Consider the following 25,619-nt stretch of genomic DNA (forward strand, 5'->3'; position numbering starts at 1 on the left):
AGACGGAAGCCTCACCAGAGCAAAGAAGAGGAGAAAAATGAAACCTACTCTTCGATATAACTAAGACTCAAAACATTTACTAGACTCGACTCAGCCAAATACGATCACACAAAGGCTCCTATGGTCGTAAGGCTCTGATTACCAACTTGTAACGACCAAGATGCGGTCCTTTACGATCTAGGGGTCGAGGCCCCTGAATAGGAAAGAAGTGCATCTAAGTGTTTTGCAAGCAAGTAAACATAGCACATAATAATAAATATAGTAGACAATCTGGGATTCAACTGTCTTCTTATTAATAATACAGAGTACAACGCAGATACAAACAAGGTAGTTCCGGTACGGACTACAAAACAAGGGAAATGCTATGCTACCCGCTGCAGGCCCACGATCACGACCACGGCTCAGTCCTCTGGATAGTTCACGTAAAGGCGATCTATCTCCTTATCATACTGCCACGCCAGCTGGGTGCCATCGGGATCATCGGTCTCTGGGGTACCTGTACCTGCTGGGAGTTTCGGAGGAATCTGTGAGCCATGGGGACTCAGCAATCTAAGACCTTGGTGCCAGAACTAGTCATGTTATTGGGTAAGGAAGGGGTGAAGTGTTTCAGGCTGCTGCATCCTATGACTGAATAAGTGGATAACTTACGCGAGAAGGAAGTGATAGTGGTCTACGCTAACGATCGGGAATACTTGATCAGAAAGTGATCCTGAACACCAACCTACGGCAATCATAACCCCACCGTGTTCCCGGTCGAAGAGATATCTTCGAAGGGACAGTCACGGTTACGCACACAGTTGGCATATTTTATTAGTTTATGTTTAAGTTTTCTAATACCGGATGTTAGCAAAATATTCCAAGTAGCCACATAACCGTGGGCACGGCTTTTCGAAAGATTAAACCCTGCAGGGGTGCTCCAACTAGTCCATCACAAACGGACACAGGCCGCAAAGGCATCCTCTATCATGAATCTCGTGATCTCGTCGGATTCCTTAGAGGAAAACCTCAACTCTGGGTGAAACCAAAGCTTCACCGGGATTCCCATACGCAAGATATACCGCTAAGGTAAGACAAGGCTAGCAGGACCTCCCGACGTGTCGACGACCCTGATAAGAGCCGCGTATCTCAGTCTCAGGACACGCCGGATGAGCACAACGTACGGTGGCCTGATAGACATCTCCCGAGTTGCCCCGGGTTGGCCCCGCACACGACTCAAGTTTGGACCAACGCTCATGAGGAGCACTGGCCCGGGTTGTTGATTAAATTCCTTGGGGTAGCTATTCCCTATGCAGTTTATTATTAAGTGATTAGCAAATTAACTCCAAAGTTGGGTCCTGCCGGACAAGCCTTAACACTATGCGATTTATCAAGGGGGTCCCCATAACAACCCCGAACGTGTTAGGAGCGATCATTATGGAATCAAACACCGGTAACCGGTAACTAAGGCGGCAATAACGGAACAAGACACCTGGCAAAAGGCTAGGCCTCCCGTCATTTACCAAGTATATAGATACATTAATTAAATAACAGTAATTAATATAATGATATCAAGCTCATGTCAACTCCTGAGTTATAAACACCTGCAACTAACAATGCTAACATTAGTAGCTGAGCAAGCCTACCTAGCCATGCAAGTTTGCTAGGAAAGAGTAAGGTGTTTAGGCTCATGGCATATGAGGAGGCAATATATTTTCAGTGGTAGGCAGCGAGCAATATGACGTGGAATCGAAACTAACATAACAAGTCTAGATATGGGATTAAGGTCATGTCATCTTGCCTGTGATATCCTCAGCTTGGAATGGTTCTGGATCGTCCTGCACGTACTCTCCTGACTCCACGTAATCGGTCTCCGCTCCCAGTGCTACCCAACAAAAGAATAACATCCAATGAACAACAGTACCACAAAATGCAACAATCACATGATGCATGAGATGAAAGTTGAGCATGCACCACTATTTCTAACACTAGCACAAGCAAGATAAACTACAACAAGTTCCTGGACAGAACTTTGCACTAAACTATTTGGACATGCATGGGAATGATATGAACAGATGCATCTCGTAAAAACGGTGCAAAACCATGTAAAGAACTTTGCAAACGGAGCTACGGATCAACGGGAATCAACGAAACACGATATGAAGCCCTACGTGAAAGATTCATCACCACACACACAATTGGCACAAATCTGGTGTTCCCAGGTTGCCAAGACATATATTAACCCAACATGAATGAAATGGAGCAAGGTAGAACACCCCAACAACAATTAAACACAAACTTTGAACAAAATGGCAAAACTACGCAATCTGCCAGTTTCTGCATCTTAGCTGTTTGTCAGCCACATGCAACATAGCTACAGGTCTTCAAATAAGACAAATAATATATGTGGCCAGCACAACCTTATCTACAGGGGAAGAAAATGTTTTCAGCATTCCAGACTTAGTGAAATTTTCAGAGTTCAAAAATCTGGAATTTTCCAGCCACATGCCCACTTTGGCTAGGCGTAGTTTGCACACACATGTCACCAAGAGGTGATTGACACCACTATGGTGTTGAGCACAAACCCCTACTATTAACACACAAAATTCATGCCCTTGGGCTCCATCTATACCATGGAAACAAAGGCCAAACTTTCAACAAAGTGCAAATGCAATTCCACAAGGTATGCTTCTAAGATGACAAATACATAGGTGAATCTTATGTGCACAATGACAAAGTGACATGGGGGTTTGAACCCCATGTTTGTGTCATGCACATCAACAACACCCACACCCATATCACAATATTATTAGATCAAACACATCACAATGGAACCCTAGGCCATCAAGAGAGTATCCACCCCCCACATATGGGCATGTGATGGTACACACTCTCACATGCATTACTACGATCTTCCTAGGAATTATGTATTACTCAAGGTGCAACCCCCACAACAATCTACCCTAGCTAAACTAGGAAACCACACCTACACATGCTAACATAGAAAGTCACCTAGAACTTCACATCACACCAAGACACGTGGTGAGGGGGAGGCACCCACACCCCACTAAATCTATGCAAACAAATAAAACTACAAGATCAACTTTGACCCTCTTAAGCTCAAAATATGTGACCAACCATGTGTAGCTAGTGCCTCTATCACCCCTTAAAAACATCTCTCACAAGAAAAGCACATCACAAGCACACACCCCTACCAAGTGTTCTTCACACCACTAGATGTAATCATCATAGGCATCTCAAGGTTAGCATCACATAACAACACTTGTGTGCAACACACACACATAACTAAGTCTACCCTAATTATATTAGCAGGAACAAAATACCACTCCACTGTGTAAAAGAGATAGCTAAACAGTAGAATTAACAAAACTAACAAGCCACTTTGTATAGGAGTTGGGAAAACACAAAATAAGTAGGCAGAAAAAAGAAAAGAAAGCAACAAAAAAATTAAAATAGGGGCTGCTGGGATTCGAACCCAGACCCCTGGTGTCCAGCAACAGCAACACTCCACTGCGTTGCGGCACTAGTTGTTGATAGGAGAAGAGCAATTGGCAAGGTAAGCTACCTGCAGGAATAAATCAAAACAAAAGAACCAAAAGGCGCCGAGGGGGGGACTCGAACCCAGGCCCTCCTACAGGCGCTAGTATAAGCCAGCAAAACACTACCATCGGGCTACGGATCGAAGACTGGTTATAACCGGAAGAAAAACCACAAAGACACTCTCCACTTCAGAGGAGAGCTCGGCCGGCGGCCGTACCCGAGGGAGCTGGCGGCGCCACTCCCGGCTACCACCGGCAGGGGGGGCTATCGGCGGGGGATGCGGGAACCTCAGGGGTCCCATTCCCGCCCTGAGCACGGGAAAAGGCCCCGCGTTGGCTGCCTTGAACTGCACCGGCGCTACCTGCTGGTGCCGCTGCTGAGGCCGCACCGGCGACAGAGAGCTCCGGCGCGCCACCCTGCGGAACCTGCTGCGCTGCTAGGCTACGCGTCGATCTGCCGCACCACTGCGTCGCTAGGCTACACGTCTGCTGCCGGCTGCTACTACGTACACCCACGCAGACCAACTCGTCCAGCTACTGCATCTCTGTCTACTGCTGCTATCGAACAGGGGAAGACGCGCCACGACGAGGTCTGAGCCGATCCGCGGAGGAGGAAGGAAGGGGGAGGATGCGGCCTCACCTTGGGGAGGAGAGGGGGCGCCGAACTGCCGGAGAGGAAGCCGGACCGGGGAAGGAGACGCCGAAGAAGTTCGTCCGCCATAGACCGAAGCAGGGAAGGCGTTCGCCCGGTTCGCCCCGTTGACGAGGACGAGCTCGAAGGAGGGGTCGCTCCTCGGGGTTCCTAACGCCGGGAATGGGACGCGGGGAGCCGCCCCGAGCCCCCGGACATGGCGGCCGGTGCCGGAGACGACGGAACGGCGGGTTGATGGAGGAGGCGCTGCACTCTCTCTCTCTCTCTGCTACCTCTCAGAAGCTACCAGGGAAGAACAAGGGAAGGAAGAAACTGACGGCGGTGGGGGGGGGAACGGAGAGGGAACCCTAGGGCGGAGGAGGAGGCCCCGGGCTCCTTTTAACGTCTCGGGAGGCGAGCTCGAGCCGCTGGATCAAGGAGAGAGGTGGAGCGTAGGTCGTACAGCATGATGTCGGGAGGAAGAAGAAAATGGCTCGCCAGCGGGCTCTGTCGCCAGGGGTGGAGACCTACTGGGCCAGCATGGGACGAAGGCTTAATGGGCCAGGGAAAGAAATAACACCAGGAGGTTTAACCAAATAGATCAACAGGTAAAAAAATGCACCCAGGGAAGAAAATATTACCCAAAAACTACTGGGTTAAAAATTAAAAGGAAAATCATGCTGGTCATGAGGAATTATGGCCCAATAGAAAAAAATAGGAAAACAATATTTGGAGCTGTTTGAAATAAACGCAAAACAGGAATTAATTTGCTGTTTTGGATTTATTTGCACCTTTTAAAACAAATAACAAGTCAATGTTTCCTTCCTTGCATCGTCCTGTCGGATTGATAGGTGACACACTCCAGCCTCTAGGTGTTTAGCGACTCTTTCTTTTCGATTAACTTTGGTTCCGCTTTGTAATTTTCGATTAATTAGTTATTGGTAGGGATTATTACTTCGCTAGAGATTGATTCGTATCTCCTCGATTAAAAATCATAGTGTAGCACTTCTATCAAACATGACCCAAAACTAGGTGAGTTAAACATTTTGTCTAATTGTCAAACATTGACCGATGATCTCCAATTGATATATGCTACACTGTCATATGCTGTATAATTTTAATTTCGTTTCATTCATCTTTTTATCTTGTGTTTCAATAATATGTACTTGAGTCATCACGGAGAAACAAAGATTGATTGTGAGGGCATCATTGAAGATTTCATTTTAAAAAATACTGAAAGAATGAGGATGATCAAATAAATAGCAACCGGGAGTTGGATAGGTATGATTTTTTATACATTCAATTATTATGTAAGACATTTTATTATATACGTTTTCATTTTTTCCTTTGAGATATATACACATTATAATTGTTTGGTAGTTCAATATTTTTTATAAGATAGGTAGTTTCGTACAGGGCCTCGAATTTTGCCAGCATGGCCCTGATTATTAGTGCCAAGACAGATAGATGGATGCGGCATTTTTCCAGCGGTGTTGCGAGACTAGACTACTATAGACAGGCAGAGCTGCTTGCATGATAGAAATGTAAATCGGTGTCCTCTGTTATTATAGTCGCAAGAGAGAAAATTAGGAGCTAGCACGGTGATAACACCAGTAAAAAGTAGAGTTTTAGTTCTGGCCAGATAAAAGCAACAATCCACTACCGGAATAACGAACGCGGCCGACGGCCTTATCTACGCCGACAGCTCCCGTCGGCATAGATTGAGGTCCGCCGACGGCAAGGGAAAGAACGTAGGCACACTAAAGCCGTCGGCATACATCCATCTACACCAACTGGGGCGGTCGACGTAGACAGGGCCGTCGGCACATATGTGGGTCCGGCTTCCCAGGATCGTAAGTTAAGGTCGTTAAAACTATGCCGACGGTCCTGACGGCGGACGTCGGCATAGCTATTTTCATTCTTTTTTCACGAAAATCCATGTGGCACATCTATGCCGATGGCCAGGCCGTTGGCATACATATTATACGTATTTTTTTTATTTTATATTTTATACATATTATACATATTATGGCCAGGCAGGAAAATGTCGCCCGCCCTGGAGGTGGTGAGACACCCCTGGTCGTCGTACCACTCCCTAGTCACCGCATGGACTGAATCGCTCCACCTCCGGCGCAAAACCGTCCGCTGAATCGTCAAATAGGTCGTCACCTCACTTGATTTGGAGTGGGGAAAGGAGAATCGAAGGAGCCGAGCGAATTGTTGTTGTGGTTTCGAAATGCTCGCCCCAGGTGAGGAGAGGTGGACGCGATGAAGAGGGGAAGTTATGGGTTTTAAAAAAAATCTAAAAATCTGAAAATAAATATGCAAGTAAAGAAAGATGTTATGTTTATGTGTGTAAATTTTTAAGATGAAATACCTTGAAATACTGTCTACACAAAAAAGAAAAATTCATAGCCTAGAATTGTTGAACATATCACGCATCATCACTAAAGGAATCAGTCATTTTACCATCAGGACGTTACAGACGACAAAAAATTGCCGTCAGCCATGACGGCAAATAATGCGAACGTCCACCATGCCCACAAAGGGTAGTTTTACCGTCAACGTATGCGAGAGCAGACGGCAAAAAAAATGCCGTTAGTGAAATTATTTTGCTGTTGGCAGGATCGGTACACGACAAAAAATTGGTACCAGACGGAACGTCCAGCCGGACAAACTACGTTAGTCCTTTTTGCCGTCAGCCCATGGTAGTCCTGGACTGCAAAACCCCCATTTTCTGCCCTCGTCAACAGAAACTTCAGACGGCAAAACACCCCAGATTTTATAGAAAATATCAAAGTTGTCCAGAGGGAAACGAACTGACGAGGAAAACCACGATATCCGTGAGCACTGCTGTTCCAAGAATCAACAACGAAGGAAATAATTTCACTATACAGAAATATTCATCATCACTTGCTGATCCAAAACAAAACTACTCCGTTTAAAAAGATGAGCGTATTACACAAGAACGGATTACACTGCAGTGTACATAGTTCGATCTGGAGTACACCAACGCGCCAACGACGCCTGAGGAGCTCAAGCCGTCCGCCGCCTCGCCGGAGCTCGCCAACCTCGTCCGATCGCTGGATCCATTGGACCCCGCCAGCTCCGTCGACACCAAGCCCCGCTGCCGGCAGAGGAAAGCAGAAGAGGCGTAGGCCCGCGGCACGGGAAGGCGGCGACACAGGAGAGCAACAGAGACCGAGGCAGGCGCCTACTGGTGGTGGGAGGCAGGCGGCATCCAAAGTCGAGCATCGTGCTGAGTACACCGATGGCTTCTCGGGGCGATGGGGACGGGACGAAGAAGGGAACGGGTCGTGACCGGTGGTGCTAGGGAGCAGGGCCGGCCACGTGCGACGACTTGGGACGACGGGGGAGGGCCGGTGGCACACTGGCCGCCGGCGAGCGGCTGCTCGAGGCGGTGGGGAAGGGCCCAGGCTGGCGGCACCATGGTCGGCAGCACCATGGCCGGCAGCGTGCAGCTACTCGAGGTGAGGGGGGCCGTGGCCGAAGAGGGGAAGAGGGTGGGGCCGACGGCTCAAGGCGATGGCTGAGGGCTAGTGCCGGGGGCGATGGGGGATGGCCCGGTTCGGCGGCGCGATGGCCGACCGCATGCGTCTGCTCGGGCGTGGTAGGGACTCAGAGTTGGGGGCGCGTGCATCACCGGCTGGGTCGCTAGGATAAGGAGACATGGATGGGGTGTGTTGCTGGGGTGCGTGCATCATGCGTTGATGCATCTCTGTGCATGGTGGGATGGGTGGGCTGGTGTGTCTCAGATCTTGCCATGTCATCGATCCGTATGCGACTTGGAGGCCGCTTGGCAGTGTTGCAACATTTGATGGTGCTCTTTGCGACACTCGATTGCTTCAACGGTTGCGGCGATGCTACAAGGCATGCGATGATGGCCCCCACGATGGCGCGGCAACATGCTTTAATGCCCATGATATGCTGGTCAGATAAAAGCAACAGTCCACCGTCGGCATACATCCATCTACGCCGATGGGGGCTGTCGGCGTAGGCAGGCCATCGGCACATATGTGGGTCCGGCTTCCCAAGATCGTCAGTTAACGTCGCTAAAACTATGCCGACGGCCCTGACGGCGGCCATCGGCATAGCTATTTTCTTTTTAAATCACCAAAATCCATGTGGCACATATATGGTGACGACGAGGCTGTAGGCATACATATTATACGTATTTTTGTTTTTATTTTATATTTTTAAAACTTTAGATTTAATTAATTTAAACCTAATTTATATTAACTTAATCATACATAAATTATATATGAATTTGGGGCAGAATTTTTCGTAGATTATGAATATTCGGTTTGTTTTTATTTTTGAGTATGTTAAAATGTAACCTCATGTACTTTTGCATATATCCGTTTTTTATGAAAATCCGGCTCCGAGGTGTGCCCCGATTCCACGGACGGCACTGTCATCGGCACATGCAAGGGGGAAACGTGCGAGTCGGGTCAAGGCCTAGATCCATCCGGTTAACATAACGACGGTTAGACGGGACGGGGTACTTGGGGGGTGGGGGGGTAGCAATGACGCGAGGTCTTGCGCTGCACTATCTTACACATGTGGAAGTGTGGTGGCACGTGCAAGCACCCGACACACAACTCCGTAGTGTGACCCCCCTCACGGACGTAGTTGCCGCCGTCACATGGAGAGTGGAAACGGCAACGTCGAGGAGACACGAAGAGAATCTTGTGGTGGGTGGCATATCACATCTAGGTGAAAATGTCCATGTGTCAAACCCCGTCCCACGAAAGTCAAAGGCCAAGTTTCGCCAGGTCAACAGTGTCAGGGTTAGACGGGACGGGGTACTTGGGGGGGGGGGGGGGGGGAGGGTAGCAATGTCGTCGGGTCTTGCGCTGGGCCGTCATACATGTCTAGAAGTGTGGTGACACGCTCAAGCACCCGCCACGCGGCTCCATAGTGTGACCCCCCTCACGGACGTAGCTGCCGTCATCACACGGAGGGTGGAGATGGCCACATCGGGGAGACATGAAGGGAATCTTGCGGTGGGTTGGGTCCGGACCTTGATCTGAAGTGTAACTATGGGCTGGCCTATCACATCCAGGTGAAAATGTTCATGGGTCAAACCCGTCCGACGGAAGTCAAAGGCCTAGATACGTCGGGTCAACACAACCAGGGTTAGACGGGACGAGGTACTTGCGAGGGTAGCAATGCCGCCAGTTCTTGCACTGGGCCCTCTTACACGTATGGATAAGTGTGGTGGCACGTGCAATGACCCCGGCACGCGACTCCTTAGTGTGATCCCCCTCACGGACGTATCTGGAATATGGATATTTCTGTACTGCTAGTACAATTCAAAACTCCCCTCTTGCATTGACTGACTTTGTGGAGTCTCAAGTCTTTTTTTTTTCAAGTGGAGATCAGGACATATGGGGTAGCTTTCTTATTTAATTAGCAGACGATCGACTTATTTTTCAATGTAACGCATACATTATTTAAATTACCCTGGCAGAACGGCAAGCATCGCTGGCAACCGAAATTCATACATCAACCGATAACATCTTCCAGCTTCCAAATGGCTCTCTCTGAAATCAAACGAAAACCTTCGACCATGGGGAGCTGATCGTCCACGGCCAACCCAACGGCATGGATGCAACAAGCACTGCTATAGCATGCAGCAGGCATGCCGCCAGGATCTTTTCCGATCCTCTTAGAACGATCAAGCAGCAGGTCCATTACGTACCGATATCTTTTTGCTGGTATTGATCCAGATTCGGATGCTCAAGTGGAATTCAGAACATTTCAAAAGTGAGAGATCCAGCTACAAGGAATCAGGGGTCTTTAGAATTAGTGCCAAGACAGATAGATTGATGCGGCATGGTTCCAACGGTGTTGCGAGACTAGACTACTAGAGACAGGCAGAGCTGCTTGCATCGTAGAAATAAATCGGTGTCTTCTGTTATTATTGCTGCAAGAGAGAAAATTAGGGGCTAGCACCGAGATAACTGAATCAATGTGATAGATTGAAAAAGTAAGGGTGTGTGCATTTTGGTCTCAAACTCTCAATCAAATTTCCTGTCTAATATTGTGTTTGGACACATGTTCGCTAGGGTGTGTGTGCACGTATTTCATTCTTGTCGAAAACAAATAATTCTTCGTCTCTCATATAATTTTCTATTTTTTTGGGGGGAGGGGGATCCTTTGTCTCTCACTTAATTTAGGGTAGAAAAATCCTTCGTCTCAATCGAATAATTTTGGCCCCTCTCCCCATCATCCACCTGCTGGCCTTGTTAGAATTTTCAAAAGGAAGGAAACAGGCCGGGTGGGAAAAATTGCCCACAGGCGCCTGCCCTCCAAACTAGACAGATCCAAGAGTTCACAAAAATAAAACGATAGGGTATACAAAGAAAAAACTCAACCTAACTAGCTTGATCATGGAGACCTAATACCCAGTGGGGTGCCTTAGGTGCAAACTGAAACTTATTTTTGGGCTGGGGTGGGACTGGGACTGGGATACGGTGTACTTCAAGGATGCCAAGACCAGGGAAGGGGAATAATGAGAAGGAGAAGAAGCTTTCCGGTAATTTCAGCTACGGGCAGTTTGTACCATAAGTTATCGGAGATGGGGCGACGGATAAAATCGGCTGATCCGTTTTTTACGGGTCGTCCATTCCTCGCCCATGGGGCGGTCCTCACAGATTTTGTGGTCCCTATTCTCCCCTTCCATGGTCCTCAACAAGGAAGTGTTGGTTGCACTTGCTATGAAGAGGCCGCATTGTTAGAAGCCCTAGTCTCCCTTTCCATGGGCCGATAGGGCACGAAGCATTTTTAGGGCATGAGAGGGCAAAAAAGCCGCTCCAATAGCAGCCTAATAGCAAAATTGTTATCAATTTTTTTGAACAGCCCTAAAATGGTGAATAGTGTGTCTATATGAATATTTAAAACACATATGACGACAACTACTACCTTCATTCCTAAATATAAGTCTTTTAAAAGATTTCACTAGGAGTCTACATACGGAGCCAAATGAATGAATCTACACTAAAAAATATGTCTATATACGTCCGTATATAGTCCACTAGTGGAATCTCTAGAAAGACATACAATTAGGAACAGAGGTAGTACGAACCATCTCTCTTAAACTTGGCGGACGCTTCTGCTGACCGCCCCTTCGTAACAGTTGTAGAGCTTAGGGGTGGGGGTCCCGGAGGTGGTGGGTGCAGTCGGAAGCGGCGGCGTGTCCCAGAGGAGGTCGTGGTATCTGGGTATGGGGAGGTCGGGGTGGGAAAAACTGTCAAGGGCCTCGCGGAAGTGAAACAGAGAAGATAAGGCTGCGAGCAATGAGTCTGATCAATGAATTTGGCAGCTTTCCTGCCAACATTAAAAAAAAATACACACTACACGAAGGCCAGCGATGCGGCTTGTTTCTTCCAGAGACCAATCGATGTGTTAGGCTAGCTAGCGTGCATGCATGTTGACAGGTTCTTTTCCTGTTTTTAATAGTTTGGATCCTTTCGAACACAAAGGATGAGCCGAGGGACTAAACTTATAAAGACTAAGGCGTTCCTGAGGACATACGGGAGAGATAGTCAAGTGCTTTCGCCATACTCTGTCTAGTACTATGTTTTATATTGATAAATGTTATGTGGGTGGATTTTAACTAGTTCATCGTCTAGGCTAAGACAAGAACACTTTTATGATTAATCCCTCTGGCAAGCATCCGCAAATACAAGAGAGAAATTAAGGCAAAGCCTAACCATAACAATAAGCTTTAGGATCCAATACCCCCTCATGCAAAAGTATGCAAACTGGGGTTCAGGTTTCTGTCACTCCGGCAACCCACCATAAGCATTCTTTATACACGATGCATTCCCCTAGGTCCTTAAAAAGGCGAAGTGTTATGTAGTCGACATTCACATAACACCACTAGAAGAATAACACCATAACTTAAATATGAATCAACACATATTACTTCAACATCATATGACTACTAGCATCTAGACTTTTCCCATGTCCTCAAGAACTAACGAAACTACTCTCAAGACATAAAAGAGATCATGATCAGAGGTGATGAAAATATGATTAACAATTTGGTCATAACAATAATTCTCCAACAAAACTCAATAGCATTCACCACAAAAGAGTAATCAACACCGGTAGAGTAGAGGGGATGAATTGTGCAAGGTACAACTCCGATTGCAATGGTGAAGTAGATGGGATGAAGATGGAGATGGTGCTGGTGATGGTGATGATGGTGATGATGGTCTCGATGATGCCCGTGACGATGATGATGACGATGGGGACGATCTCCCCTTCCGGGAGGAGTTCTCCCAGGCGGAATCTGCCCGCCGGAAAGGTCTTTTCTTCTGTGTAGGTTCCCGCCACGGAGCGGCGGCAGAACTACGAAAACTCTTCTGTCCACGTAAATTTTAGGTCAAGAGGATGATATAGGCCACAGGAGAGCGCCAGAGGTAGGACCCACCACCCAGGCGGCCTCTGGGCGCGGCCTAGCGGTGGCCCGCGCCAACAGGTCCCGTGGGTGACCTGTGCCCCCCCTTCGGCCCTCCTTCGACTAGTCTTCGTGATCTGTTCGGAAACTTCTCCCTCAAAATTTCAGCGCAGTTGGAGATGTTCTGATATTGTAACTCTTCGTGCTATTTTCTTTGCTAAATCATGTGTCTGCTGTTTCCGCACCGGAAAGTTGTAAACTGTGTAAAATAAGCCAAAACACTATCAATACATCATCATAATGTGAAATATATCAATGAATAGAGACAAATTATGATACAAAATAGTGATGCATTTTGGACGTATCAGCATCCCCCGCAACCCAGGTGATCTATGCCGCATCGCAAAGGAGGTGAAGGAGTTGAGGGCTAAGGTGGAGGATTTGAGCAACATGAACCTGCGCTATCGGCTCATCAAGGAGGGCTCAGGCTCCAAGCCTATCAGCACAGAGGGGCAGGCCAGCACTGCCGCCACTGTAATGTTTGCCACTTCGGAACACAACTCATCATCAAAGGTGAACGTCCACCAGCTGGTTAGTAGCAATGATGTGAACCTTAGGGTGATCTCCATGTGGGGAACTAGCTGTGATCTCGAGAAGACGTCTAGCATCTAGGAAATTTATGATCACCCAATGGTTCTTGAAAGATTTGAATTCCGTTCGATTAGGTTGATGCATCCGTTCAATCCACAAGAGCTCTTGTGTAGCTTGGTAAGGAAATTCTATGAAAATTCCCACGATGAAGTTGGAAAGGCAGAACAAGCAACAAGTGTGTTGGGGTTAATGTTTTGGTCAAGTTGGAGACGATGAATCAAAGTGATTTAGTGTGTGTGTTTAATGCGGTGTTATGTAGCAATAGCTACCTGATTGTAATTGATGACCTATCCACAATAGTGGAGAGGCACTGCATTAGGAAGTACTTGCCCGACAACAAGAAGCAAAGTAGAATCATTGTTTCGACGCAGCAAGCTGAAATTGCAAGCTTGTGCACAAAGAAACCGTACCGAGTTTCAGACTTCAAGCAGTTGTCACGTGATCAAACTATTTATTTGTTCCACAGAAAGGTAATTTTTTTTCTTATTTGGTGTCGGGAAGATGCCTTCCACCAAGGAGGTTCGACGACCCAAAGGTATTGAAACAATTTGGGTTGTATGCTTGGGTTAGTTTGAACATGGATCAAAGTTATTTAGTCCCTGTCATTAATGTACAGTTGTGTAGCAACAACTACCTTATTGTGATTGACGACGTATCTGTTGGGGAACATCGCATGGGAAACAAAAAATTTCCTACGCGCACGAAGACCTATCATGGTGATGTCCATCTACGAGAGGGGATGTGTGATCTACGTACCCTTGTAGACCGTACAGCAGAAGCGTTAGTGAACGCGGTTGATGTAGTGGAACGTCCTCATGTTCCTCGATTCGCCCCGCGAACTATCCCGCGATCAGTCCCACGATCTAGTGCCGAAAGGACGGCACCTCCGCGTTCAGCACACGTACAGCTCGACGATGATCTCGGCCTTCTTGATCCAGCAAGAGAGACGGAGAGGTAGAAGAGTTTTCCGGCAGCGTGGCGACGCTCCGGAGGTTGGTGATGATCTTGTCTCAGCAGGGCTCCGCCCGAGCTCCGCAGAAACGCGATCTAGAGGTAAAACCGTGGAGATATGTGGTCGGGCTGCCGTGTCAAAGTTGTATAAAATCAGCCCTAAAACCTCCGTATATATAGGGGGGAAGAGGGGGAGCCTTGCCTTGGGGTCCAAGGACCCCTAAGGGCTTCGGCCGAGCTAAGGGGGGGAGATCTCCCCTTCCAAACCGAGTCCAACTAGGTTTGGAAGGAGGAGTCCTTCCCCCTTTTCCCACCTCCTCTTTTTTTTCTCTTTGATTTTTCTTCCTATGGCGCATAGGGCTCTTTTGGGCTGTCCCACCAGCCCACTAAAGGCTGGTGCGCCACCCCAATGCCTATGGGCTTCCCCCGGGGTGGGTTGCCCCCCCGGTGAACTTCCGGAACCCATTCGTCATTCCTGGTACATTCCCGGTAACTCCGAAAACCTTCCGGTAATCAAATGAGGACATCCTATATATCAATCTTCGTTTCCGGAAACCCTCGTGACGTCCGTGATCTAATCCGGGACTCCGAACAACATTCGGTAACCAACCATATAACTCAAATACGCATAAAACAACGTCGAACCTTAAATGTGCAGACCCTGCGGGTTCGAGAACTATGTAGACATGACCCGAGAGACTCCTCGGTCAATATCCAATAGCGGGACCTGGATGCCCATATTGGATCCTACATATTGTACGAAGATCTTATCGTTTGAACCTCAGTGCCAAGGATTCATATAATCCCGTATGTCATTCCCTTTGTCCTTCGGTATGTTACTTGCCCGGGATTCGATCGTCAGTATCCGTATACCTATTTCAATCTCGTTTACCGGCAAGTCTCTTTACTCGTTTCGTAATAAAAGATCCCGCAACTTACACTAAGATCCCGCCGCTAAGCAGGAGCCGCCGCCTTCCCTTTCTTCTTCCTCGCTTCCATCTTGCTGGTCTGACCCTTGGTCATGACGGAAGCTGCGAATTCGCGGGAGGAAAGAGGAGGAAGGAGTGTAGAGGCGCTGGAGGTGGCGAGAAGGACGGAGCAAGCGAAGGCAAGAGATTTGGCGAGCGTAACGAAAAACCCTCGCCGCTGAGATTTAAGTAAGGTTCCGACTGGGACGCTGGCAGGTGGCCCCGAAACTAAGCTTTCTCTAGGAACGTATTAAAATTCAACTAAGCTTTCTCTAGGAACGTATTAAAATTCAGGGTGACTGTCGCGTGAGCCATGATCTACAACACAAATATATTCAAAGTGGACTTAGACTATGTTCAAGATAATTAGAGTTTAACTTAATCAAATTACTCGCTAAACTCCCACTAAAAAAGTACATCTCTCTAGTCATTTGAGTGGTTCATGATCCACTTACACTAGCTCAAGTCTGATCATCACGTGAGTTGAGCATAGTTTCAGTGGTAAGCATCCCCATGCTAATCATATCATCTATATGATTCATGATCGACCTTTCGGTCTCATGTGTTCCGAGGCCATGTCTGCACATGCTAGGCTCGTCAAGCATAACCCGAGTGTTCCGCGTGCGCAACTGTTTTGCACCCGTTGTATGTGAAGTTGAGTCTATCACACTCGATCATCACGTGGTGTCTCGAAACGACGAACTGTAGCAATGGTGCACAGTCGGGGAGAACACAATTTCGTCTTAAAATTTTAGTGAGAGATCACCTCATAATGCTACAGTCGTTCTAAGCAAAATAAGGTACATAAAAGGATTAACATCACATGCAATTCATAAGTGACATGATATGGCCATCATCATGTGCTCCTTGATCTCCATCACCAAAGCACCGGCACGATCTTCTTGTCACCGGCGCCACACCATGATCTCCATCAACGTGTCGCCATCGGCGATGTCGTGCTACTCATGCTATTACTACTAAAGCTACATCCTAGCGAAATAGTAAACGCATCTGCAAGCACAAACGTTAGTTATAAAGACAATCCTATGGCTCCTGTCGGTTGCCGTACCATCGACGTGCAAGTCGATATTATCTATTACAACATGATCATGTCATACATCCAATATATCACATCACATCGTTGGCCATATCACATCACAAGCATACCCTGCAAGAACAAGTTAGACGCCCTCTAATTTTGTTGTTGCATGTTTTACGTGGTGACCATGAGTATCTAGTAGGATCGCATCTTACTTACGCAAACACCACAACGGAGATATATGAGTTGCTATTTAACCCCATCCAAGGACCTCCTCGGTCAAATCCGATTCAACTAAAGTTGGAGAAACTGACACCCGCCAGTCATCTTTGAGCAACGGAGTTACTCGTAGCGATGAAACCAGTCTCTCATAAGCATACGAGCAATGTCGGTCCGAGCCGCTTCGATCCAACAATACCGCGGAATCAAGAAAAGACTAAGGAGGGCAGCAAAACGCACATCACCGCCCATAAAAACTTTTGTGTTCTACTCGAGAAGACATCTACGCATGAACCTAGCTCATGATGCCACTGTTGGGGAACGTCGTATGGGAAACAAAAAATTTCCTACGCGCACGAAGACCTATCATGGTGATGTCCATCTACGAGAGGGGATGTGTGATCTACGTACCCTTATAGACCGTACAACAGAAGCGTTAGTGAACGCGGTTGATGTAGTGGAACGTCCTCACGTCCCTCGATCCGCCCCGCGAACTATCCCGCGATCAGTCCCACGATCTAGTGCCGAACGGACGGCACCTCCTCGTTCAGCACACGTACAGCTCGACGATGATCTCGGCCTTCTTGATCCAGCAAGAGAGACAGAGAGGTAAAAGAGTTCTCCGGCAGCGTGACGGCGCTCCGGAGGTTGGTGATGATCTTCTCTCAGCAGGGCTCCGCCCGAGTTCCGCACAAACGCGATCTAGAGGTAAAACCGTGGAGATATGTGGTCGGGCTGCCGTGGAAAGTTGTATAAAATCAGCCCTAAAACCTCCGTATATATAGGGGGAAGAGGGGGAGCCTTGCCTTGGGGTCCAAGGACCCCTAAGCGCTTCGGCCGAGCCAAGGGGGGGAGATCTCCCCTTCGAAACCGAGTCCAACTAGGTTTGGAAGGAGGAGTCCTTCCCCCTTTTCCCACCTCCTCTTTTTTTTCTTTTCTCTTTGATTTTTCGTCCTATGGCGCATAGGGCTCTTTTCCCACTAAAGGCTTGTGCGCCACCCCAATGCCTATGGGCTTCCCCCGGGGTGGGTTGCCCCCCCCACCCCCCGGTGAACTCCCGGAACCCATTCGTCATTCCCGGTACATTCCCGGTAACTCCGAAAATCTTCCGGTAATCAAATGAGATCATCCTATATATCAATCTTCGTTTCCGGACCATTCCGGAAACCCTCGTGATGTCCGTGATCTAATCCGGGACTCCGAACAACATTCGGTAACCAACCATATAACTCAAATATGCATAAAACAACGTCGAACCTTAAGTGTGCAGACCCTGCGGGTTTGAGAATTTTGTAGACATGACCCGAGAGACTCCTCGGTCAATATCCAATAGCGGGACCTGGATGCCCATATTGGATCCTACATATTCTACGAAGATCTTATCGTTTGAACCTCAGTGCCAAGGATTCATATAATCCCGTATGTCATTCCTTTGTCCTTCGGTATGTTACTTGCCCGAGATTCGATCGTCAGTATCCGTATACCTATTTCAATCTCATTTACCGGCAAGTATCTTTACTCGTTTCATAATACAAGATCCCGCAACTTACACTAAGTCACATTGCTTGCAAGGCTTGTGTGTGATGTTGTATTACCGAGTTGGCCCCGAGATACCTCTCCGTCACACGGAGTGACAAATCCTAGTCTTGATCCATACTAACTTAACGAACACCTTCGGAGATACCTGTAGAGCATCTTTATAGTCACCCAGTTACGTTGCGACGTTTGATACACACAAAGTATTCCTCCGGTGTTAGTAAGTTATATGATCTCATGGTCATAGGAACAAATACTTGACACGCAGAAAACAATAGCAATAAAATGACACGATCAACATGCTACGTCTATTAGTTTGGGTCTAGTCCATCACGTGATTCTCCTAATGACGTGATCCAGTTATCAAGCAACAACACCTTGTTCATAATCAGAAGACACTGACTATCTTTGATCAACTGTCTAGCCAACTAGAGGTTTGCTAGGGACAGTGTTTTGTCTATGTATCCACACATGTATATAAGTCTTTATTCAATACGATTATAGCATGGATAATAAACGATTATCTTGGTACACGAATTATAATAATAACTATATTTATTATTGCATCTAGGGCATAATTCCAACAGTATCCACAATAGCTTTTTCTAAATCTGCCATCGAGGGAGAAAGACTCCTCACCAGAATATATTTCAAAAAAAAAATTGGTCCTGTTTGTAAGAAAAACCAGATCGAAAACCAAACATGGCTGCCCAGTTTATAAAAAAGCAGGCCAAATCCCGCACAAGCAACGAAGCCCTGTGGTCCACACGACATAAGGCTGTAGTCGCACCAAGACACACCCCTGGGTCCGGATCCGCCGCTCCGACTACCTCTGCTCACACGCGAGCAACAACGATGCATGACATGAACACCCTATAGCCCTTGCTACATGAAAAGACCATATGCAGACCACTAATGGTGTGCCATAAATGCAGGGCCGCTGCCCTAACATACTAATTGCATTGAAGAGGTCAAGGGACTCGCTACCCTCGCAGGATGAGGTTGCTAACCAAGCCATGCAAAACCACGTAGAGCTGTTGTTGCTTCGCTGTTCGAGGCCACCGCCTCAGAACCCATCCATTGTCCGGAGCAGCCACCCCAGCATCCACCGCCATAGACCACAACAAGATCCAACACAACTTCCACAGATCAGCCGCCCCACAATGTCAACCACAGATCTGCCGCCCCACAATGTCAAAGGATTCCAAGGTGGCACGTTCAAGAAGGTAGTCACATCGGTGTTAGCATTTCCCGTTGGAAGTGAGCATGAGTTTTCACCTGAAGATCACTTGACATCGCGGCAAAGAATAGGCAAGCCCCACGACGAGGCCTTCAGGAAGGAATAGAGTGAGAAAGATGTCGTCCTCATCGGCACCAAAAGATGTAGAAAAACGTAGGTTAAGTGTATGCTTGTTGCAGGGACGCGTTGTAGGGTAACGTAGCATAAATTTAAAAAAATTCCTACGCATATTCCGATCTTTCTATGGAGAGACCAGCAACGAGAGAGGGGTGAGAGCATCTTCATAGCTTTGAAGATCGTTAAGCGGAAGCGTTACTAGAACGCAGTTGATCGAGTCGTACTCGCGGCGATTCAAATTGCGGTGTGATTCCGATCTAGTGCCGAACTACGGCACCTCCGCGTTCAACATACGTGCAGCCCCGTGACGTCTCCCGCACTTTGATCCAGCAAGGAGGAGGGAGAGGTTGGGGAAGAACTCCAGCAGCACGACGGCGTGGTGTCGATGGAGAGACGAGGTCTCCCGGCAGGGCTTCGCCAAGCACCGTCAGAGAGGAGGAGAAAGAATGGCAGGGCTGCGCCGAGAGAAAGAGAGAGAGAGAGAGAGAGAGAGAGAGAGAGAGAGAGAGAGAGAGAGAGAGAGAGAGAGAGAGAAAGAGAGAGAGAGAGAGAGAAAACCATGTGCAAAACAGCCCCGAAACCTCAACTATATATAGGGGGAGAGGGAGGGGGCGCAACCCTTAGGGTTCCCACCCTCAAGGGGTGCGGCAGCCCCAGATGGGAGAGGGGGCGGCGGCCAGGGCAGGGAGGAGGGGTGGCGCACCCCTCTGGTGGGCCTTAGGCCCACCTGCGCTAGGGTTCCCCCCTCTCCCCTCTTCCTGCGCCATGGGCTGAGTGGGGGCGCACCAGCCCACCTAGGGGCTGGTTCCCTTCCCCACTTGGCCCATCTAGCCTCCCGGGGTCGTTGCCCCCCTTCGGTGGACCTCCGGGGCCACCTCCGGTGGTCCCCGTGGTCCCGGTACGTTACCGGTGATGCTCGAAACACTTCCGGTGTCTGAAATCATCCGTCCTATATGTCAATCTTTACCTCCGGACCATTCTGGAGCTCCTCGTGACGTCCGGGATCTCATCCAGGACTCCAAACAACTTGCGATAACCTCGTATAACAATTCCCTATAACCCTAGCGTCATCGAACCTTAAGTGTGTAGACCCTACGGGTTCGGGAGACAGGTAGACATGACCGAGACACCTCTCTGGCCAATAACCATCAGCGGGGTCTGGATACCCATGGTGGCTCTCACTTGCTCCACGATGATCTCATCGGATGAACCACGATGTCAAGGATTCAATCAATCCCGTATACGATTCCCTTTGTCTGTCGGTATAGAACTTGCCCGAGATTCGATCGTCGGTATACCTATACCTTGTTCAATCTCGTTACCGGTAAGTCTCTTTACTCGTTCCGTAGCACGTCATCGTGTGAGTAACTCCTTAGTCACATTGAGTTCATGATGATGTTCTACCGAGTGGGCCTAGGGATACCTCTCCGTCACACGGAGTGACAAATCCCGATCTCGATTCGTACCAACCGAACAGACACTTTCAGAGGTACCCGTAGTGCACCTTTATAGTCACCCAGTTACGTTGTGACGTTTGATACACCCAAAGCACTCCTACGGTATCCGGGAGTTGCACAATCTCACGGTCGAAGGACACTACAAGAAATATGGTCAATTATGACCAAAATTATTGACGGAGGTTTAATTGGTCATAGATAAATGACCAAAATACACAAATTGGTCGTGAAGACTGTGGATGGGTCAAAACCCTATCATGTCATGACCATTTAGGGTGAATAGGTCATTATCTAATTGCATAGAATGGTCATAAAGATGTGAATGATGCATACTAGCTTATTTCAAGTCCATCATGACGAAATTATATTATCATAGAAATCTGCTGAGGGTGTCTGGATGACAACTCAACAATTTTATCAAGGTGTGTGTTTAATTGTCAATTTTTTGTCTAGGTGTATGTCTAGTTGTCAATTTTAATAGCCAGACACACGACTATGATGGACAAATTGACAGACGTGTCGCGTGGTTGTCAATGGCATATAATTGATAAAATTGATAAAAATGGGGCCAACAAGACTCAATCAAAGACATGTCACTAGTTCAAGAAGCACATACGTGTAGGCATTTATCGTGCACATGCTGTAGTAGCGGTTGGAAATCTTTTTAATTATATATGTGTTCTGTTATGGGCCTCCTTTGGGTCAAACCTAAACCAAGTCCATATTTTTATAAATAAAAGAAAAACTATTGGTTGAAAGCCTGTTACTAGAAACAAACCCTAGAAAACAAAAATACCGGGTCAAGTCTATCTCAAGGGGCAGCGGTGGCGCGACTGACCATCACTTGCACCCAGCGGGCAGCGGGTGGCGCCATGGCCGACCATAAATTACGTCAGGCAGGCAACACGCATCTCAGAAAAATGATATGTGTATTCACTCGATTAGAGGAATTATGTTTCTGTCTATATAATATGTGTAAAGATTTTTACGCTTCACATATGAGGGTATTTTCATCAAGTATTTCAGCCGCACCGCACCATACAGCTGCTCCCGTCCAAACATTTCCCCAAATCCCCTCGAACCCTAGCCGCCATGTCCCCCCTCGAACCCTAGCCACCCCTGCCTTCCCCTCGAGCGCGAGCAACGGCCGATCCAGACACCGGCGGCGCAACGCGAGCAGCGGCCCAATCGATCCAGCCACTGGCGGCGCGTCCCCTCGAGCGCAAGCAGCGGCCGATCCAGCCACCGGCGGTGCGTCCCCTCGAGCTCGAGTAGCGGCCGATCCAGCCATCGGCGACGTAACGCGAGCAGTGGGCCATCGATCCAACCACCGGCGGCGCGACGCGAGCAACAGCCCGATCGATCCAGCCACCGGCGACGCGACGCGAGCAACGGCCCAATCGATCCAGCCATCGGCAGGGCGGCGCGAGCAACGGCTCGGTCAATCCAGCCGCTTGCGTGGTGGGGCGAGCAACGGATGGTCCAACCACCGAGGGGCGGCGCAAGCAGATCTTCCTGCTGTCCACGAGCCTGCTTGCTTGGTTTTCGCCCTGATCATCCATCCATCCATAGTTTCTATCCATACGCACCTCGTCCACTGACTGGTAACCACACGTCCATCGCTAGTACATCTCTCGCCTGCTCTGCTGCACGGTGCCCTGATTCTGGTTTCGTTTGATGATGCAGATTAGGATGTCGTCGGCTGGGACGGTGGTGTTCTTCCATGTGATGCTCTGATCATTGTCGTTGCTCCGCTGATCGACACTGCTCTGGGAGGACACGCGATCTCGGTTCAGCGAGCTGGTGTTCTTCTCTACTTGTTTAACTTAAGATTAATTCTTCTTGCTAAGTTCTTCCTAGCTTTTCAGCATTAGCAGTATTGCTAGTGGGAGCGGGAATCATGATGCATCATCTCATCTTCTATTATAGTTCTTGATAAGAAGAAACTTTTTCATTGGTGCTGTATGTAGTGTTTGTTAGGAAATGAAAAGAAATGTCGGCATGAATGTTATTGCATGCCGATAGCAAAGCTTGCGATCTGGGCGATCGTTTTGACAGAACTCAATGTCCATGACCATGTTAACAAAGTGGTTTGTTAGTGGTCAAAAGAAAAAGGCGTTTCAGGCACTGCCTTTTTGTTTTGCTTTTCTTTAGATGGAATCACTTTTCGAGATAGAAAATTTCCAAATTAACATCTGTTTTGCATTTGCTGTAAACTTAAATATTTAATCCTCCTCTTACACTTAAATTTCTGCAAATATAATGCACTGAACTGCAAAAGTATTTTACTTTGGAGTGGCTGTAAACTGAACAAATAGTATATTATATGAAGATATGATACAAAAGCAATATTTTTCAATAGTTAAAAATATGCAGGCTACAACTTGTGTATTTTGGTATGACAGTGCATAATTTATGTCAACGACAAGTAGTGAAGTGTGTGTGTCTAGATATTATATGTGCAACTTAAGTGCTTATCTACCTTTCAAAGTATCTGCCCACTTTATGTTTGTAGCTCGTAACTACTATGTTGTTCCCTAGGCCATCAACTCGTCCAACAAGCAAGGACAGTAGAAACAACCAATCAGGCAACTAAGCATCACCAAGTTCACTAGCATAGATCCAAGTCCCTTGAAATCCACAATGACAAAGATGAGAAGAAGCAAGAAAGCCACAGGTATACAACTTGTTTGTTGAGTGTGTTGTTTGATTTTCTATAGATGTGAATTGTGCTTTGTATAGTTTTGTGCCTAGCTAATGTTTGTAACCTAATAATTGAAGTTTACGTCTTCTAGGATTGCTAATAGTTCGCTCCTCATTTGTATTCTGTATTAAGTAACTAAAATGAAATAAATACATAGTAGGATAACTTGCTTGAATCGCACGTAGAGAACAAGTTGGCTTCATAAATGCTAAGTTATAGCATTACATGATGCTTTGGTCTATAACTGAATTTCTGTTTGTGTTGTCTTGCTTCTCTAAGAGGATATATCAAATATACTATATTTTTTCAGCAGTGTGCTTTAGTAGAAAAAGGTAGTCGCACTATGAGGGATGTACTACAATAGTAGTTTGTTGCTACAAAAAAGTTGGATTCCAATCTTAGAACAGATCCAGCCTCCAACTAGAATCTCTGATTGTGTAATCTAATGTGATGTGGTTGTTATGTATCCAGTTTTCAAAATATTCAATGGGGCTAATTTTTAGACTCCAATGTTCTTTTCGAATTGTTCCATAAGTTACTGATAAATGTCTTGTACAATGTTTATTCAGTGACCACGTTGAGAAAATGCTTGCAGATTGCTGACATGTATCAACTTTTTAATATATTCCCAAATACACAACAAAAGTATGTTAGTGAACTTCCTACATTTTTTTCACATGTAACCAAACCTATTAAAAATAAGTACTATTAACTTAACAAAATCCCTAGACCGTGCAGGTGCACAGTTTGATGACGAGTACTTCTGAATTGTAAATTGGATTATAATCCTTATGAGCCTTTATGGTTGCTCCATTAATTCTGATGTTTGTTTTTTCATGGTAGGAAACATGTCAGTCGAACAACTGGAACCGTTCGTAAGTTAAGTTCCATCACAAAACTGGTTCTTGCCCCTATATTTTTGTAGGGCGATTCTGTTATCTCCTAGGACACTGCTACTACACAATAGCCAACAATGTTGAATATTGTTATATTTCTAGAATAAATACAATAGCAAACAATGTTGAATACTATTATATTTCTACAGAATAGCCAACAATGGCTGATAAATACGAGTATCATCATATAATTCATGTCTGATATTTCTAGAATATGTAATTGGTAACCAGCAATGTTGTTTTCAGTTTGACAGACATGGATGATAAGTTCCAGTACAACTTCATGTGATGCAATATTCTTTGCTTTCTGAATTTATTAATAGTCGTTGCCAAACTCATGTGTTTATATAAATCATGTTTGCTACTTTGTTAATAAATCATGTGCTTCTTAATTCTTTTTATCTATGGCTTGCTGTCAAAACACTAAACTTAAGATGTCCTTGATTAATTGAGTGAAGCCATCATTATAGTAGTTGTATAATGTACGAGTTATTCATCTCCTAGTGGAGGAGCATGTAACTTTTGGTCGCACGTGTTGTGTGATTAAAATGATGACTACATTATACTTTGATTTTTGCTCGGGTTGTAGTCTTCTAGAATTCTGTTCGTTATTATTACTATTGTTATATTGTCTTCAGAGCTATGTTCTCAACCTATCCTATTGATATAAGTGCTTGTTGTCATGTTTGTGCTAAATATTTAATTGAATATTGATAAGTATTTAATCGACTACTGATATCCTGTGTCTAGTTGAGTTACTATATTAAGTAGTATTATGTAGCCAGATTCGTGCGTGCTGTAAATAAGATGTTGCCCCTTTTTTAAATAACATTACTTGTCTTCTTGACTTGTTTTCAAATAAGTATCGTGTGCAATGTGTAGGCTTTATTTTTAGTAAAATCTGTGGCTGAATATATTGATGGACATTGTACATCTTTCTTTAAATGCCAGGCTAACATGGAAAGTGTTATGGAAAAAGAGGTACCACAACCTGGAGAACCAAATTGTTGTTGTTGTTGCTCACATTCTCACTACAAAATGTCTCTTAGCACATTCCTTCAAAATTTTGGCCTTGAGTCAACCTTCAAATTTTGTGATCCTCTGATGTAATGATACTACTATGTTATTTGAGTTATATTATTATTATCATTATATTCTTCTATTCTTTTGGTTGACTACCAAATTGTCAACAGAAATACTGTTGATTTTCCTTGAATAAGAGCTGGGCCAATTGATGTTGAAA

The 25,619-nt window shown here is 46.5% G+C and overlaps 1 protein-coding gene across 1 annotated transcript; it reads left to right on the forward strand.

The window, feature by feature from the left end:
* Window positions 1-21,774: 21,774 nt before the first annotated feature.
* On the forward strand, window positions 21,775-22,499 carry LOC123404882 (NK1 transcription factor-related protein 1-like). The gene is made up of 2 exons (XM_045098813.1): window positions 21,775-22,380; window positions 22,468-22,499. Exon 1 carries the CDS (start codon window positions 21,775-21,777, stop codon window positions 22,375-22,377), a length of 603 nt encoding a protein of 200 aa, XP_044954748.1. The 3' UTR covers window positions 22,378-22,380; window positions 22,468-22,499.
* Window positions 22,500-25,619: the final 3,120 nt, after the last annotated feature.

This window comes from Hordeum vulgare, chromosome 6H (assembly GCF_904849725.1).
Source record: "Hordeum vulgare subsp. vulgare chromosome 6H, MorexV3_pseudomolecules_assembly, whole genome shotgun sequence".
NCBI classification, from domain to species: domain Eukaryota; kingdom Viridiplantae; phylum Streptophyta; class Magnoliopsida; order Poales; family Poaceae; genus Hordeum; species Hordeum vulgare.